We start from the raw sequence: 18,917 nt of genomic DNA, 5'->3' as shown, positions 1-18,917 counted from the left end.
GTGGATATAATCATAGGTGAGGGGGTGAAACCTACAAAGTAGGACTTGTTTTAGGTACAAAGCATGCACGGCCAGAAGGCCCGTGCATTGGATTTTAGAGTAAGTATAATATTACTCAATAAATCCATCTATCTAACTATCTAACAAACTCTTTAACACCCTGAAGTGTTGGGAACGTGGCTTTGCATTCCCCCTTTTTTGTGAGTTAAAGGGAAGGGATTGCATTTTAATGTTTTTCAACAATATCGCAGCAGCATAGACGACTATTCTATGAACAAAGTTTATACAGTGTTCGAAGATAGAATAATTATTATCTGCAGGAATGAGTGGCCTCCTTGATCCCCAGGTCTAAACCTCTCCACCCCAGAGACTTTTCAGACTTTTCCGATACCCTCCCAAAATGTAGCCCGATTCTTTCCCATCTCCAGTTCCTTTCGGATTTAAAATGTAAGGACTGGTAATTGGTAGCCATGTTCCTTTCCTGCAATGGGTTATTTTACGACGCTGTATCAAATCTAGGTTATTTAGCGTCTGAATGAAATGAAGGTGATAATACCGGTGAAATGAGTCCGGGGTCCAGCACCGAAAGTTACCCAGCATTTGCTCATATTGGGTTGAGGGAAAACCCCGGAAAAAACCTCAACCTGGTAACTTGCCCCGACCGGGAATCGAACCCGGGCCACCTGGTTTCGCGGCCAGACGCGCTAACAGTTACTCCACAGGTGTGGACCCCTGCAATGGAAATTCAACTCTCTGTCCCACTTACAAACTGTGGACTGACTTAAAATTACATACATACATAACATACATTCAAAGTCAGGATAGCAGAAGAAATGTCTGAAAGAAGTGAAATAGAGGAGTACGACAAGGATGCCCTTTATCACCTACCCTGTTCAACATCTACTTGTAGGATTTGATGAAGATCTGTTTTCAGAACATGGAAGAGGTAAAAGTAAGAGGAAGAAGAATAAAGTGTAGCCTATAAGATTTGCTGCTGATATGGCATTGTTAACAGAAGAGACGATACTAAGGGATATGCTACTGGAGCTAAATGACAGCTGTGAATGAAGATAAATGCCAACAAGACGAAGACCATGGTCATAGGAAGAAAAATAAAGATGGTAAACGTCCGAATTCTATACGAGGCAGTAAAGCAAGTGGACAGCTTTAAATACTTGGGATGTACTGTAAGCAGTAACATGAGCTGCTGCCAGGAAGTCAAAAGGAGGATAGCAATGGCCAAGGAAGTTTTAAATAGAAAAAAAGCATCCTCTGCGGACCTCTGGAAAAGAACTAAGGAAGAGACTAGTGAAGTGCTTTGTGTTGAATGTGGCAGTGTATGGGGTACAAACATGGACATTACGACGAAGTGGAGAGAAGCGAATAGAAGCATTTAAAATGTGGATATGGGCAGAGAGAATAAGAAATGAAGCTGTGTTGGAAAGAGTGGGTGAAAAATGAATGATGCTGAAACTGATCAGAAAGAGAAAACGGAATTGATTGGGTCACTGGCTGAGGAGAAACTGCCTACTGAAGGCTGCACTGGAAGGAATGGTGAACGGGAAGAATTTCAGGGCAGAAGAAGATATCAGATGATAGACGATATTAAGATAAGTGCATCATATGCGGAGACTAAGAGAAGGGCAGAAAATAGGAAAGATTGGAGAATGCTGGGTTTGCAATGGGCAGAGCAGGTATTTATGTATAATATACATTCATTCATTCATACATACATACATACATACATGTATACATACACATACCGACTTACATACATACATATACACACCGACTTACATACATACTCTCCTGCCCAAAGGCAGGTTTTTCTCTGCAAACCCAGTTTTCTCCAATCTTTCCTATTTTCAGCCTTTCTCTTAGTCTCCGCATATGATCCATATCTTTTAATGTCATGTATCATCGGATATTTTCTTCTGTCCCGAACTCTTCTCCCTTCACCATTCCTTCCAGTGCATCCTTCAATAGACAGTTTCTTCTCAGCCAGTGACCCAACCAATGCCTTTTTCTTTTCCTGATCAGTTTCAGCATCATTTTCTTTCCAACAAAGATTCATTTTTCATTCTGTCTGTCCATTTCACGTGCTCCATTCTTCTCGATATCCACATTTCAAATGCTTCTAGTCGCTTCTCTTCACTCCGTCGTAATGTCCATGTTTTTTTCCCCATACAATATCACACTCCAGACTAATCACTTCACTAGTCTCTTCCTTAGTTCCTTCTCCAGAGATCCGCAGAAGATGAATCTTCCTCTATTATAATCTTTCTTGGCCATTGCTATCCTCCTTTTGATTTTCTGGCAGCAGCTCATGTTACTGCTTATAGTACACCCCAAGTATTTGAAGCCGTCCACTTGCTGTACTGCCTGCCTCCTTTAGTATTCGCATGTTTATCTTCTTTATGAATTAATGTTTCAAATTTTTCTGGTGCATGTCCATCTTTATATACCACCCTCTAATGTTTTCTTGAAAACAGGTACTTATATTAAATCATTACTCTCCTGAATTAAAGCTTTCACTATTCAATCACGGTAGAAACTGCTGCAATGCGGTGAATGATTTGTTGCCAAATTCCGACTTCAAGGTATATGTTATACGAGATCGATGACACTGCAATCTTGTGGAAGTTTATTACTATTGAGACGGTGTAGCTTACATCATCATGCACATTACAAAGCTGGGATCAGAGTACTAAGAACAAAGAAGGCATAATATTCAGAAACAAAGGGGTACAAGTGACATTACTAAGAACATAAATTAAGTGCATCCAGGGCAAGTCAAAACATCTAAAATTTTAGTGGCTATGAGATGTATCTTTTAACCACATCACACACAAAATTTAAAATAAAAAAATTGACGGAATTTACGTAAGTTTAAGTACTTTCAACCACATTTTCTAAAAAAACAACTTAAGTGTACTTAAACCACTTTGCTTCTGACCTCCTCAATTAAAGTATAATACCGGTACTTCATAGCCTACTAATTTAGATATCACAGTTTTGTTGCTAAATTTGCTTACGCCAATTTCAAGATAAACTCCATAAAATTGTTACTTTTAAGATTTTATACACCGATATAAATAATGTGACCTGATGTTTCAACAGGCCGAAGCCCGACTAAACCCAGGATTACTGAAGGGAATCAAACCAGGTAAGTTGATATCATGGCTTCAGTTTTCAGTATTGCTAACTTAAATGTAAGAATATTATGAAGACTATAAAGTAGAGCATTCCACATATTAATTTTCACTTCTTCCTCTTCGTTTCAAATTCAGTTGGTAAAGTGCGTGTGCGCGACGCAAGTTCTAGAATCACTAATGGCCAGACTGCAAGCCGTGGCCAGTTCCCCTGGCAAGCTGGTCTCACCATTGACTTCTCCGGGTTCTGTGGAGGATCTATCATCTCAAACGACTGGCTCCTTACTGCAGGGCATTGCATGTGAGTACAGACAGCCATAAATTTCGAAAGCATTGTTTTGATTATTCATTTATCTTGTAATTGCATATTCAAACATAACCACTCATCACATAAACAAAGTTCTTTTTTACATATTCAATGACATATCTTAAATAATATTTATTTTTGTCTGTGAAATAAAGCAGAACAGTTCTCATTGTTAGAGGCAAAATAAGGGAGAAAGAAGGGGGTGAGAATATTTATAAGGCCATTCTTTATCTTGTAAAATCAAATTGTAAGCGTGCGCTACTGCACATGGTATAACCTTATGGTGGGGGTGATTGCGGGTCTTTTTTCCGAATAAAATTCTCCGAAAGTCATTTTTTTTTTTTTCAGATTTCCAGTTTACCATTAAGAAGGAAGTTTCTCCGAAGGGCAATAAATCCGAATTTATTATAACTTGCAATTTTTCATTGATATAATTTATAGAGTGTCTGCATACCTGCGAAAAGCATTTCGACAGTAACTGATAAAAACATTATAGGTTCAAATTGTGTCCTAATTGGTAAAGGTACTGTGATCGATGCCCTTTTTCCATATAAGCTGGATATGCAAAAAAAAAAAGTTTTATCATTTTCTGAACTGTTAGCGACTTCTTTCGTGGTGTTGCTTCGATTCTTCGTACCAATCGGAATTTATATATCATGACTTCCGAATCACCCTGTTCTTTCTGTAATTCTGGCAGCGGAATAAATGTCTGGATGATGTCTCTTCAATACTAATTGAAATCTATAATGGAACCATTCACTTATGTTGTTAGTTGTATGATTATTATGTTATTGCCTGATAGTAGTACAGTCTTAGAGAATTTGAAAGAGTGGCGTGATTTGTAACAATTGTTGTGATAAGTGCGTAAGAAAATGTAATTTTGTAGTCAGAAATCAAAACATAATTCTGTACGAAGGAAGTATGAAATTCAGAACACATGTTTAGCTTCAGAATACTATCTAATTAAAGAAATAATACTCCTGAATAATTAATTCTTCATCTGTAATATTCTTCTACCCTTAAAACTAAACAATAAAGATATTTTACAAACTAATTCAAATTAGTGTAACTCTGAAAATATTGATAATAGGACCCAAGTTTATATGACAATTTTTGCTTCAAATGTTTTCGGAAATATGCTCAGTAACTGCCGGCAATTCCACGTGAATCACCCTATTTAATTTGTATGCTCTCATGGAAACTTTACTTCAATTGACTCTGGATGTTTGTCAATTCAAATCTCCTATTTTATTGCGCAGATCTTCAGATAATAGTCACAGATTTCTCTCTCCCACAGAAGAAAGATCTTCCTGACGCAGAAATTTTTACTTTACTGGTACATCTAGCTTTATTAAGATTATATCCATGAAAAAGTAAAACAGTTGTAATAGATGTACGCCTGGAAAAAGGATTTGCTTAGTACGGCGCTGTGACATGGGCAAATAACAACCCGCTTAGCGGTGATTCAGAGTCGTACCTTCCGAAAATAAAATCTGATTCCTTGTACGTCACTTTACATTACAGACGTAATTTATTGACTTATCTTGTAAATGCTGGAACTGTAAACTAATCTCTCTAATGCATATTTTTAACATTTTAAAACTATTTCTGAGACACGCTGGATTTCGCCTCTCTCGATAGAATTGAATCTTAGGCACATTGTCCGCTTCATTCAATTTATGAGCCATCGTTTTCTTGGTAAAATTTTAGATTTAACAATTTTGTTGCTTTCCGAGCCTGTTGAACTAACCTCCTGTTGACAAACCTAGCACTCAGTCTATGTCATCGAGGTTTTCTTAATTTGGAGCACGATTTATGGGTAATCTTTATTAGTTTCTGTCACCTTTTTCATTACATTCTAGGTTACTGAATTACATGGTTGCTGAACGTCAGGATATTTCCATAAAAACACAGTATATCATGATACTTTTCATACGGTTTTTCCTAATGTATGTAGGCCCATCATAAATGAAAATTCGCTGTTCTAATATGTACTGCATTGCCACAAAATAAACTGAACTCCAATAGATGGAAGTCAGCTGTATGCTAATTCAAGACCTTCCTCGAAGAAGGATGTAACCAGCGAATAGGGATTATAAAGAATGGACACTTCGCATCGGTACCTTTGATGTAGCCGGACTGATTTCAATGACCTTCAAGCCAGCTAGAGCGTCAGATTCTGCTTTCTCCCTAGAGTTGGCGCTGACATTACACCAGCTAGCAGTCGACACAGCGGAAATATAACACATATAATTAATACATCTAGGTACATTATGTACTCAAAATAAATTTGATCCATAAAATAATAAATCCTTCACTAACTGCATTGTGTAGACTCTAGAGTTCCTTTATAATGAGAGTTGAGGCGTTGACCCCAACAACAATTAAAATATGTAATGATTTGATGGCGTTGAAAATGGAAAAACAAAACTCTTACGAGAAGTAAAACCATATACCTATATTATATTATTATACAAATATTAAACGAATTCGATACTTAATTTTATAATGTATTATATTATTTTATAATATAATGTATTATATCTGAAATATAAAATATTATTATTACAACTAGTTTGTCACTGAGAAATAAGGAAAAGCTGTTAACTTTAATTTATTTGAAGCAAAGCGTTACTGGATTATGCAATAAGGTAGGCGATGTTTGGATCCTGTACCTTAACTCTATTCTCAGTTAATTATCTTAGCGTATGCTCGATTACACTACATCTAGCACTTGAAAGTGGAACTAGCCGCTGGCGCACAGAGAAACAAAACACAGGAAAATTCGCTCAGTGTCCATTCTTTATAATCCCTATTCGCTGATGTAACCATCAAACTAATGAAATACGGACTTCGGAAGAAAATTTTGAAGCATTATTTTATAACAATGCTTACAATACGTGAATAAACTTGTATCCTCGGTTAATCAAGTGGTTCTGGTAGTAAATATAGGCGTAACGAAATATGTCCCTGAAATTATTTCCTTATCTTATGAAACTCGTATTATTATTAAAGGGAGGACATCAATTATCTGACGTTGCATCCTTTGAGCCTGTGGTATCTGTCCATACTACGCAAGACATAACCTTCCCACTTCCGAACCAGGGGAAATGTACACACTAATAAATAATACATGGCAGTCGCGTTCGATCTGTAACAATGAAAGGCGAATGACGTTTACGTAACAAAAACCTGCTTCCTGGCAAATGCTCTCTGTACTTCACAATTTTTTTCTTCCTTACGTAACGTACAAAAATACAACAATGCAGTTTCAATCACAACCTATGTTATTTTTGGATGAAACACAGAGCAGTTGAAATTTCACTCAATGTTTTAGAAATGACTTTACCAATTAGGGTATGTTACACTAAACACGGTATTTCATGTTATGATATTCAGACACAAACTTTTATTTTGGGTATATTATCAACATGTGGAAATTCAATATTTTAAATAGGCTACAGCACTAAAACAACAATCTAAAGGAGCCACAGGTGTGGCTTAGTCGGTTAAGGCGCTGGCCTGCCGGTCTGAAGTTGCGCTCGGGGCGCAGGTTCGATCCCCGCTTGTGCTGATTACCCGAGGTTTTACCCAACTGTAAGGTGAATGCAGATAAACTATGGCGAATCCTCGGCCTCATCTCGCCAAATACTATCTCGCTATCACCAATATCATCGACGCTAAATAACCTAGTATAGTAGTTGATACAGGGTCGTTAAATAACCAACTTAAAAAAACAACAATCTAACAAAATTTTATTACAATGCCCCACATAGAAGAAAAATAATCCATAAATAGTAACCCACTTTTTAAAACTTGTTGACAACATAATTACTGTGAGAATAATGTGTCATTTACCATAGCTTTTCTTACATGTAAAAATAGATTTGTGAATATTTTGTGTTCTCCTCTGCATAAGAAATATCTCAAAATTGGACTAGCCCACCCTTCCTCCCCCCAAGACTGGGCGGTCCTGTGTCGAGTTATACTCGTACAGTGTAATACTGTATAATATTACGTAAGCTTTTTACTCTAAATAAAATCGTAATGAGAAGATTAAAAAAACATTATATCCGAATCATTTTTTACAGCTAGTAGTACGAGGCGCATCCAGAAAGTAAGTTTCCCGAATTTTCCCCTTGAAAGTAAACGTAATTAGCCGTGTCAATTGCGCATGCGTAACAGATCTATGACGTATCAATCATATGCCAGCCGGACAGGTCCCGCCTGGTGTCAGTAGCGTGACAGCAGTGGTCCGAAATGGAAGCTCTTATTCCTTCTCCCGCCGCCTGCGAGGTTCGGTCGGTGATAAAGTTCTTTAATGCACAAAGCACTGCGCCAATTGAAATTCATCAGCAGATCTGTCAGGTCTATGGGCCGAACATCATGAGTAAGCAGATGGTGCGTCGCTGATGTAGGCAGTTTTCCGAAGGTCGTCAAAGTGTCCATGATGAAGAGTGCAGTGGGCGACCGTCCCTCATCAATGATGATCGTGTTGAGCTGGTGCGGCAGTGCATCATGGAGAACCGTCGCTTCACGATTACGGAGCTGAGAAGCCATTTTCCGCAGGTATCGCGATCCTTGTTGCATGAGATTGTCACTAAGCACCGGCTATTCAAAAAAATGTGTGCCAGGTGGGTGGGTGCCGAAAAACCTGACACCCGAAAACAAAATGTAACGTTTAGGAGCAGCACTGACATTTCTGCAACGGTATCACGATGATGGCGACGAGTTCCTCGACAGGATCGTCACGGGCGATGAGACTTGGATTTCGCACTTTACCCCAGAAACCAAGCAGCAGTCAATGCATTGGCAGCATAGTGGATCTCCGGTCAGGACGAAATTCAAACAGACGCTGTCGGTACGGAAAGTGATGTGCACGGTGTTCTGGGACAGGAAGGGCATTCTGTTCATTGACTTCCTTCCAAGAAGTGAAACAGTGAACGCTGACCGTTACTGTGAAACACTGCGAAAATTGCGACGTGCCATTCAAAACAAGAGGCGTGGAATGCTTACTGCAGGTGTTGTGCTCCTCCATGACAATGCTCGTCCACATACGGCTCGGCGCACAGCAGCTGTTTTGACGGAATTTGGCTGGGAGTTGTTTGATCAACCACCCTACAGTCCTGACCTTGCTCCCAGCTATTTTCAAGTTTTCTTGCACCTCAAGAAATTCCTGTCCTCCGGTGAGCGTTTTGGCAACGTCGAAGAGCTGAAGACGTCTGTCACACGCTGGTTCCATTCACAGGCGGCAGAGTTCTACGACAGAGGGATACAAAAGTTGATCCCACGATACGACATGTGTCTCAATTCTGATGGTGGCTATATTGAAAAATAACTGAAACATTGCTGTACCTGTTGCCAATAAATGTTTTCCTGAAAGTGTGTGTTCTTTTTTTTAATAGGGAAACTTACTTTCTGGATGCGCCTCATATATTGTCTTCTTGATTTGTAATATAGCCACAATTGATATTAACAACACATACTTATTTAATATATTCTTGAACATATTCGGCCAAGAAAGTGAACTACCATGTTTTTCCTGCTTAAAAATATTCAGAACACACGTATTATTATCTTCCCTAATAAATTTATTCTAAAAAAAACTAACAACATTGCTCCTCTTGTTTCAGTGGTGGTACATATGAAGTCACTCTGGGAGCTAATAATATCAATAACCCTGAATCTGAAGCCGTAATTTTCAGGACATCAAGCAGTATCAGACATGAGGGTTACAACAGCGACACTCTTGCTAATGACATTGGTCTAGTGAAAATGTCTGTAACTTACAGCAGTAAGTATTTTAATTCTTAGGCTAGTCTATAACACAGCAGAACGCAAATAAATTTAAAGAAATAAGTTATGAAATAAAGATCATGGTTAAAAATTCAACAAGGATAAATCTGGTAATGACTCGGGGAGAGTTGGGTAGTATCGGACATCGGGTAATATCGGACAGAAACGTAACCATATCATTCAGGTACTACAATCTGTTGGTAGATGAAAGAAAAGCACTGTCCGATATTACCCGATGTCCGATACTACCCAAATCTCCCCTAAATCATAAGAAATACATTTCAGGGACGAAAGCAATTTAACCGGACAGTCTAAAAGTATAAATGTATTTTGAAATACTAACATTACAATTAATGAAAATAAACATAAAATTAATACGTGAATTAAAAGCAGTACCAACTTTGTTCAAACAACTAAGAGTGTATTTTTGACTGGAATTCCAGATTGATTTCGTACTGTGATTATCGGATTTGTTTATTACGTCTGATAAAATCACATGATAGGTATTACTGAACTGTACAGTGCACCTTCTGGTGAAATAATGTTCTCCATGCTGGATATACAATAAATAATAAACAGAGAGAAGTGGAATTAATCATTTTATTGATCGTGAAGCCACTTTTCTTCTTTCTTGAAATATAATTTAAAGAATATATTATTATGTAGAAAATACCTTAAATAATATCTTTATAATCTTTCCAGCTTATATCAGCCCTATTAGTCTGCCCCCACGGTCCGACCAAGGTAATACTTTTGCTGGTCAAAGTGTTCGAGTCAGCGGATGGGGAATAAATTCTGACAGTGAGTATAATATTTTATGGTGCTACCACAGTCTAGTATATACAGTCACGAAGCTCAATACGTAGTAAATATGCATCCATAGATAATTGCTAACCACTAGGATCGCTAATATCGCCTCATTTCACACAATGCGAAATATTACTGGCACAGTCTTTTGTTTCTAGCACTCTCACAACTCAAGCTTCGTGACTATATATATATATATATATATATATATATATATATATATATATATATATATATATGATTAAAAATACGGGGCATAATTTCAGGTATGTATTTCCCACATGTAGACAATCAAAATAGTTCATTACAACATGTATCCGGAAATGTTTTATTTCCGAGTTATGGCCTTCACAACATTGAAATTCACCGGAACCATACCTCATGTTTTAGAAGACACTCCACTGATCAATCGTCAACACATTCACTTCTTGCATGATGGCGCTCCTGCACACTTCATTCGTACGCCTCGCCGGTACTTGGATCGAAGGTTTCCTGATCGATGGATAGGTAGAGGTGGCTTGGCCTCCACGCTCATCCGATCTGAACCCTCTCGATTTCTACTTGTGGGGCCATTTAAAATCATTGGTTTATTCGTCTCCGGTGCCTTATTTGGAATCCCTTCGGAATCGAATTGTGGCATGTTCTGAGGACATACGCAATAATCCTGGAGTTTGGGATCGTGTTCGCAGGTCAATGAGACATCGATGTGAGGTCTGTATTCAAGCAGGAGGTGGACATTTTGAACATTTTCTGTAATGACAATGACCTGCGGAAAGAAAAACGTTCCGGTGAATTTCAATATTGTGAAGGCCATAACTCGGAAATGAAGCATTTCCGGACACATGTTGTAATGAACTATTTTGATTTTATATATGTGGGAAATACATACCTGAAATTATGCCTCGTATTTTTTAAACACCCTGTATATATATATATATATATATATATATATATATATATATATATATATATATATCCGAACAACGGAATATTCCACGAATAAAAATAAACTTTACCAGTAATACATTAATTTTATGTTCAGAATATTAGGAACAAATCCTTTTGAAAAAAAAACATTTCACTAATACTGCACCTATGACGACATCTACAGCACCTTCCAATAGGTTTCACATACTATAAATAGTATGTCTCAAGGTATTATATCCATCGACAATCCTAATCTTACATTTGAGATGCCAAATCTTGATTTAATGCTTAATATACCACATCATATTCTCTCGTGATTCCAACGAGAGCAAAGGTTTGACATGTGTACTAGCATTCTGTTTTTATCACTGAACATTCATTTGCTATTTGATTATATCTGCTTTCGAAATCCATTCCTTAATAAAGAATAACTTGTAACGTAAATTTATGGTTAATCTTTAATATCTAAAACTGTACTTTCCATTTTTAACCTGATTTCTTTATTCTTAGGTTACAATAGTTGACAGATTCAAGATACATTATGTTATTGTAGATTCATTCATTTCATTTCATTCATGTATTGATTTATTTATTTATGTATTTATTTATTTATTTACTTATTTATTTATTTCTTTTTGTATTTATTTATTTATGTATTTATTTAGTGATTGACTTATTTATTTATTTATTTATTTATAAATTATTTATTTAACCTGGTAGAGATAAGGCCATCCTGACAGTCTCTGGTGCCAGTGGGTATTATATTCCACAAGGACGATAGCGAGATTGTGTATGATGATGAATACGATGATGTCTTAAGTGTGGGTATGGCTAGTATGCGGCTATTTTGCGTGCGTGTGAAGAGATTATGATATGATGACAGGTAACTGAAACAGGCAAGGTAGGTAGGTGTAGAGTTGTGAAGGACTTGGAAAAGGAGAACAAGGGAATGAAAATTTCTACGTTCGTTAAGCCGTAGCCAGTTTAGAGTTTGGAAGGATGGGGTAATGTGGTCAGCGCGACGGACATCGCAGACGAAGCGAACACAATAATTGAATCGGTCATTGCAGAAAGGGGATAAGTCATAAAATCTTACTTTTGAGATAATCAATAAAAACTGTTTTCTTCTTCCAATACTGGAGTAATCATTATAAATATTTTTTCTTACTTTGTTTATGAATAGTGAAGTATAATACATCATGTTAGACATCTGGCATCTCAAACACTTTTATTTAAAGTTGTTTAATCGAACCATGACTTATCCCCTTTCTGCAAGGAATTGTTAAATATAAAAAAAAATGTATATATAATTTACAATTTTGGGCTAATGTAATATTTGAAAACAAACTAAATGTTTGTAATTACAATGATAACGATGTTTCTTTGTGTAATTACTACATTACTGTCACCATTTACATAATTATTTTTGCATTTTAATCATTATTCCTACTACAGGAATGAACCAATATGTGATTTTATATCACAGTTTTAAATCAAAACTCTACTTTTAAACTAATACTTAAAAACTCCATATAGGAGAGCACAATAAAAATACACTGAAGTACTACACAAAATCATTTGTTTCAATTGTTATAGAGTGTATTGTTAGACGTTGGAAGCCACGTCATTTGTAGATTCCTTGTCACAAGGTGGCCAGTTCAGGATCTCTTCGTAAAAGAAAGTGTGTTCCAATGGAATATATTGCCTCACTTTCGATACGTCTCCAAGTTTTTTTTCGTATTAATGGGAATTTTCCATTTGTATGCTTTTGTGTAGGCATTACTATGCGTCCAGAACCTGGTTTTTTCATACAGAATCTGTGTTTCCTCATTTCACTACCAATGAACAAACTGGTAGTCACACACCCTGGATTATCTTTAGAGTAAGAAAATTCACTGAATTGTGCTGAAAAAACATATTCTTATCTTTTCCTTTCTTCCTCAGTGTGTCTAATGAGCAGGTGATTTTCTTGTGATACTCTGGTCACCAGTATTTAAAATTCAAAATGTCATCAGTAGTAACTGATTCCACAGAAAATCTGTTGTTTGTGTTTCCCTGGTGGATCAAGGTATTGTATTGGTCTAGTACATATATCCTGTCTGTCTTCCTTAGTTAGCACTTCATTACACCAAAGTTGCGGTCACAGGGCCTCGTTGTGGAAAATAATGAGTGATTTTGTTGAATCTCCCCATTTGGGTCAGTGCAGGCAACAATCGAATTAAGGTATGATTCTTATTTTGCCCTCCACAGTTATCAGAGAAAAGATACAGCAATTCCTTTTCCGATGGAGGGACATTATTTTCAATGTAGTTCAGAAGGAACACACTTCATTTGAAGATTTGTGGCCTATACCTTCATGATAGGAATGGAAATGCGCCGTATGGTCTTTGAAATTGTGAATGTTGAAAATTGATGACCCAAAGTTGCGTCTGAACAAACAATGAGTAGTTTCTTACCCACATTGTTCTCCTGTCGTACGGGCTGCTACAGACTTCCCAATGGAATTGACGTTCCAATGCCTTCAGTTTATTTTTCTTATTTACATTTCTGCGGTAGTTAATTTCATTGCGTTTACGTTTACCACTAATAACACAGTTTTCTTCCCCTGGGTCACTTACTACTTCTAGCTTGTCTGTCATTTTCCTGATCAGCTGATGGGCGCGTAACTTATTAGATCCGAGGCACTCAGTTGCGTCACGTCGTCAGTCAGTGCTGAAAGAAGGTAAGTCGCTGACTTGTCCCCTTTCTGCAATGACTGCGCTGCTTATGGTACTCTGCTTTGCGTTGAGAATGAGCAAATTTGTCCCATTTCTGTATGGAAATGTGTGTCTAGGTCTGGAGAAAGCAATGGCACTCTTAACTCATTTTCGCGTTTTTCATTACTTATCCCCTTTCTGCAATGACCGATTCAATTATGAACACGTTGTAATCTTTGCGACTGGTTGACATTGAGGTCAGTCTGTAGAAAATCACAATAATCAAAATGGGGCATTATTAGTGTTTCCATTAGTATTTTTTTGAGTGATAGCGGGAGAAATTTTCTAATGGTGTTTAAGGGATGTATGAATAGTATCAACAGTATCCGTTATTGCAGATTGTAAATAAATATCAGTATTAAAAATAAGAGACGACGCGATGTCCAAAAATAATATTGGTTGCAATAGCAACATCATTAATATTAATTTATATCCCTGATAAGTTCCCAAACGCATGATGAGTAATTACATTGATCACTTAAATACTACTACTATTGAGGTTCATCAGTTGACTATAGCAATCCTATATTTCGCAAACATAAATAGAAATTCGACAAGATATTATGTTCAATCGTAGCAATACCCTACACAAAAAAGTGACTGTTTTTCATTTATGAATATAATTCCATAACATGATTTATTTTAAACATAATCTAACATATAAATTAGGTATTTACATATATTCCAAATATTGGATAATATTTCTACAGCTTTATATAACCTTATTGTCTTGTATGATAAGCCAATTCTATGTATATTTATAGAAGTAAAGCTCGAGTCTTTGAATTAATAACAATAGCCAAATTATTTTGGCGTATACTACATTATCTCTAATATAAAATTGGGACAATCCTATATCTGGATAATATTTAAGGAATTGAAATTTTATTAAATACAGTTTTTTTAAATATTAAAATGTAATGGTCATTAATTTGTTGCATATTTCAGGCGCTACACAACTCACTGAAAACCTTCAGTATGTGGATCTCACGGTCATTACAAACCAAGAATGCAATTCAGTTTATGGTGTCATCACTTCTGGCATGATCTGTGTCTCGACTCCTGGTGGCAAGAGTACTTGCAGTGTAAGAAAATATATTCAAGCTTTAGTTCAGATTTAGTATCTAGCATTTAGTTAAAATCATTATATTAGGAGCTTTATAGTAGCAGCCAGTATTTGGATAAAAGTATTACATTAACAGGTAGAATTTAGAATTTAGATAGAAATATGATATTAGCAGCCAGTGTTTGAATAGAAATATTACATTATCAGGTAGAAATTAGTTAGAATAATTAGGAGTTATACATTAGCAGCTAATATTTGGATAAAATATTACATTATAAGGTAGCATTTAGATAGAAATATTACATTAGCAGATAGCATCAGCAAAGAAATATTACATTTGCAGCTAGTATTTGGATAGAAACATTACATTATCAAGTACCATTTAGTTAGAAATATTAGGAGCTATAAAATAGCAGCTAGTATTTGAAAAGAAATATATCAGCATCTATTAGCTAGAATTACAGTGAAACGTGTTTTAAACAGCCACTGATTGTTCCATATATAACTAGGTTTTTGGTGGCCTGGTTGCTTAATGAGGTTTGACTCGCTCTGTATTCTTTAAAACTTTATTTCATTTTCATATTAATGATATTTGAACATCGGTAGTATGTAAGCTATATTTTAAAATTTGGTGCCAAATGGTTCAATTAGTAGAATGATTGGAAATAGAGAAGAAAGTCAGAAAAGGACTTTTCCTCTTCACAATAACTAAAAGGAGCTCTTTTACTGAGAAAAGCAGCTGATACATGACGCTAAATAATTCACCTCCTAGTTTCAAAATCGTGAAAGTACAACATCTATCGATGGATCTTTTTGCATTTGCCTTTTTATACACACAGAGCTATGAATTAGCTATTCTACCTTCTTTATTTCAACGTTACAGTAAATGACATAACCTACTTACAGATGGTTTTAGAGAATCCGGAGGATCACTGCAGTCCTCACATAAGTCCGCTATTATGAGGAAGATTAATTCAGTCTCTAGCGTTATATCCTGCCTCTCTCAAACACATTTTAATATTATCCTCCTATTTCTGTCTCGGTCTTCCCATAGGTCTTTTTCCCCTCGGGTCTCACAGCTAACACCCTACAAGCATTTCTGGATTCACCCATACGTGCTACAGTGCCTTCTCATCTTAAACGTCTATATTTAAAGTTACTAATTATTCTAGGTGAAGGCTAAAGGGCTTGCAGTTCTGCGTTATGTAACTTTCTCCATTCTCCTGTGACTTCATTCCTCTTAGCTTCAAAAATATTTTCCTAAGTACCTTATTCTCTAACACCCTTAACCTCTGTTCCTATCTCAAAGTGAGAGTCCGAGTTTCACAACAATATAGAACAATCGATAATATGACTGTTAATGAAATAACTTACAGCAATTTATTTTCCAAAAAAATAAATATAAATTTATACATAAATATAAATTACAAGGACACGGTATTTTAAAATGCAAAAACCTTTCTGTACATCGCTTTTATAGAATGATTTTTGTTTTATGCAGCGTCATGTACTTGGGAGTCTTTTGAGAGAAATGTGTAACTCCAGTGAATCACTATAAAACTGTTGGTAAACAAAATGACTCATATTACCGAAGGAAATGGTGTTTTTGTGTAAACGCTTTTATCAATCTGGCAGTATTGGCGTGGTGCAATGTTTATTTAGTATGAAACTTCAGTGCCTGGAAGTTGCATGACGATCGATTATTGAAAGATTTGAGAAGAAATTTTAAGGAACAGGTCCCGTCTTTAACAACAAAAAATATGTTGCTGCCAGACCAAGTTTAATTAGAACACCTTAAAAAAAAATATCACCTGCAAAGTATGTGCTTATTTGGAGCTTTGGAAAATTGTTATATCTGTCGTAGCAATTCGCGAAGAATTGCAGGTGCTTCCTGCATTTCAATTGGGGAAAGCAATAACTAGAAAAAAACAAATAAATTCACCGTCTTTTGTAAACAATGTCCTCACTTTTTGGAGGAAAATCTTTCAGCAATGCATTAAACTTGGTTCTCTGATGAACCTAATTTTTATCTAAAAAGTTACGTTAATGAATAGAATATGCTTCATTGTCTGGGATCTGAGAAACCATATTCAGTCATTATATCCTCAAAAATGTGTAGTGCGTTGTACTGCTAAGTTATCTGCTGGAATTGTTGAATAGTTATTCTTAAACGACACAATTCCTGCACCGCGATATCTTAATGAGTTCATTCCAACACTTCGTCCTTGATTACCTGAATGAACATTTCCATGAGAGAGTATTCTCCAAAAATTACTCTTAACGATTCGATGGACGTGACACAATCCTGGTCACCATAATTTCTAGATTTAAATAATTGCGTTTATTGCCTCTAAGGTTTCCCGATGAAAACGCATACAGAAATAATCCACATCCGATTGAAGACCTAAAAACATTGTTTTTAATTTAGTTTTATGAAGACTATCTCTGAACAAACACTAGCTCCAATAATAAACATCTTTGACAAACGTTTGTAAATAATAATAATAATAATAATAATAATAATAATAATAATAATAATAATAATAATAACAATAATAATAATAATAATAATGATGTATTTAACCTGGCAGAGTTAAGGCCATACGGCCTTCTCTAACACTCATCCAGGACTAAAAATGCGTTACAAAAACACTACAAATTTACAAAGTACATTAAAATTTTACACACAAAACTGAATAAGATAATAATAATAACATGTAAACAACAAGTAAGTAGAAATCAGGCATAATATATGACATAGAGAAAGAAAGAGAAAAGCATAATAAAATGTGAACAGCAGGTCAAAATAAATGAGAGATACAAAGTAAAAAAAAGACTATTATTGATAATAATAATAATAATGATAAAAATAATAACAGTAATAATAATAATAATAATAATAATAGTAATAGTAATAAAATAGTGCAGTACAAAGCATACAATGAATACAATATTTTTAAGTACACACAGTAAGGAAAATTGTGATTATATATAGCTCAACTTATCACATTATAGATATACCATTATCGGAAAATATGAAAACAAAAATAAAAAATAAGTTAAATATCACTAGAACATAAAAAAATGGTGTTGGATTCAGAAATGTCACATATTGAAAATACTGTAATTTAAAACCCCCAAGTCAATATTAGCTTTGAATGATAACAGAATGATTTGTATATGTGCAATGAATAGAAAAGTAACTACATTTGAAGTAAAGCGTATTTTTGTAATTAACCTGTATTTCTCCGAACTAGAAGTTTTCATCTGCACACAGTACGCGTAGATATAGATAATTCTTAATGCTTATTTTGAAACCTTTCAAAATAAATATCTTCTCTGTTACAGGGTGACAGCGGCGGCCCCCTTATCCATTCCCAAAATGGTGGTTACGTTCAAGTTGGTGTTGTGTCATTTAGTGCTGCTTCTGGTTGTGAAGCGGGCTTGCCTGCTGGTTTTACCAGAGTGACCAGCTATTTGGACTGGATTCAAACCAATACTGGCATTATCATTAGCTAAATAACAATACACTGACAACTACGATTCAAATATAACACCTTGCATGTGTATGAAGGGTATAATGTGAAATACAATATGTACAAAAACTAAATACCGTGATGAATTAAAATGTATGATACTGTAGCAAACTAGTTTCATTTTTTTCCAATGGGATACTACTAAATATGTGCTACCATACCTTATTCAGGACTTTTATAGAACAATTGTATAGCAGTAAAGCTCGAGTCACTCCTAACATAGTTATCATACAATTTCAAGATAAAACTGTATTAGTTGGTAGAGTTTGGTGAAAATGAGAAGCGAGTCAGACAGTAAGCTACAAATCGATCGATGTACGGACTACATTTTTCAATGAAGAGCCTGAAGCTATCACCTCTGTTTGGCAGTATTATCCCGGTGTCAACTGGCACAAAGCAAACAAAGCAGCAGTTTCAAGATGGTGGCAACTCTGCAATAGTGTGCTGTCGCCGTGTCTCGCTTGCAAATGTGCGATTTTTCTGGGTAAAAGTTCTCGCAGCAAAAGTTAATACAGGGACATCACTTTATTTTTACTTAAATTTTTATTGTGCCTGAGTTCTTGAATATAC

At 35.7% G+C, this 18,917-nt stretch overlaps 1 protein-coding gene across 1 annotated transcript in view; it reads left to right on the top strand.

Moving 5' to 3' along the window:
- Positions 1-18,458, top strand: part of LOC138704587 (brachyurin-like) — a 49,135-nt gene extending 30,677 nt beyond the window's left edge. Inside the window, exons 3-7 of the mRNA XM_069832639.1 lie at positions 3,291-3,453; positions 9,093-9,253; positions 9,958-10,056; positions 14,694-14,830; positions 18,160-18,458. Of these exons, the coding sequence (XP_069688740.1) occupies positions 3,291-3,453; positions 9,093-9,253; positions 9,958-10,056; positions 14,694-14,830; positions 18,160-18,330 (731 nt within the window). The 3' untranslated portion in view covers positions 18,331-18,458. The remainder of the gene's footprint in view (positions 1-3,290; positions 3,454-9,092; positions 9,254-9,957; positions 10,057-14,693; positions 14,831-18,159) is intronic.
- Positions 18,459-18,917: the final 459 nt, after the last annotated feature.

Source organism: Periplaneta americana, chromosome 8 (genome assembly GCF_040183065.1).
Source record: "Periplaneta americana isolate PAMFEO1 chromosome 8, P.americana_PAMFEO1_priV1, whole genome shotgun sequence".
NCBI lineage: Eukaryota > Metazoa > Arthropoda > Insecta > Blattodea > Blattidae > Periplaneta > Periplaneta americana.
The sequence above is the reverse complement of the archived record's forward strand: the minus strand, read 5'-3'. Positions and strand labels throughout refer to the sequence as shown.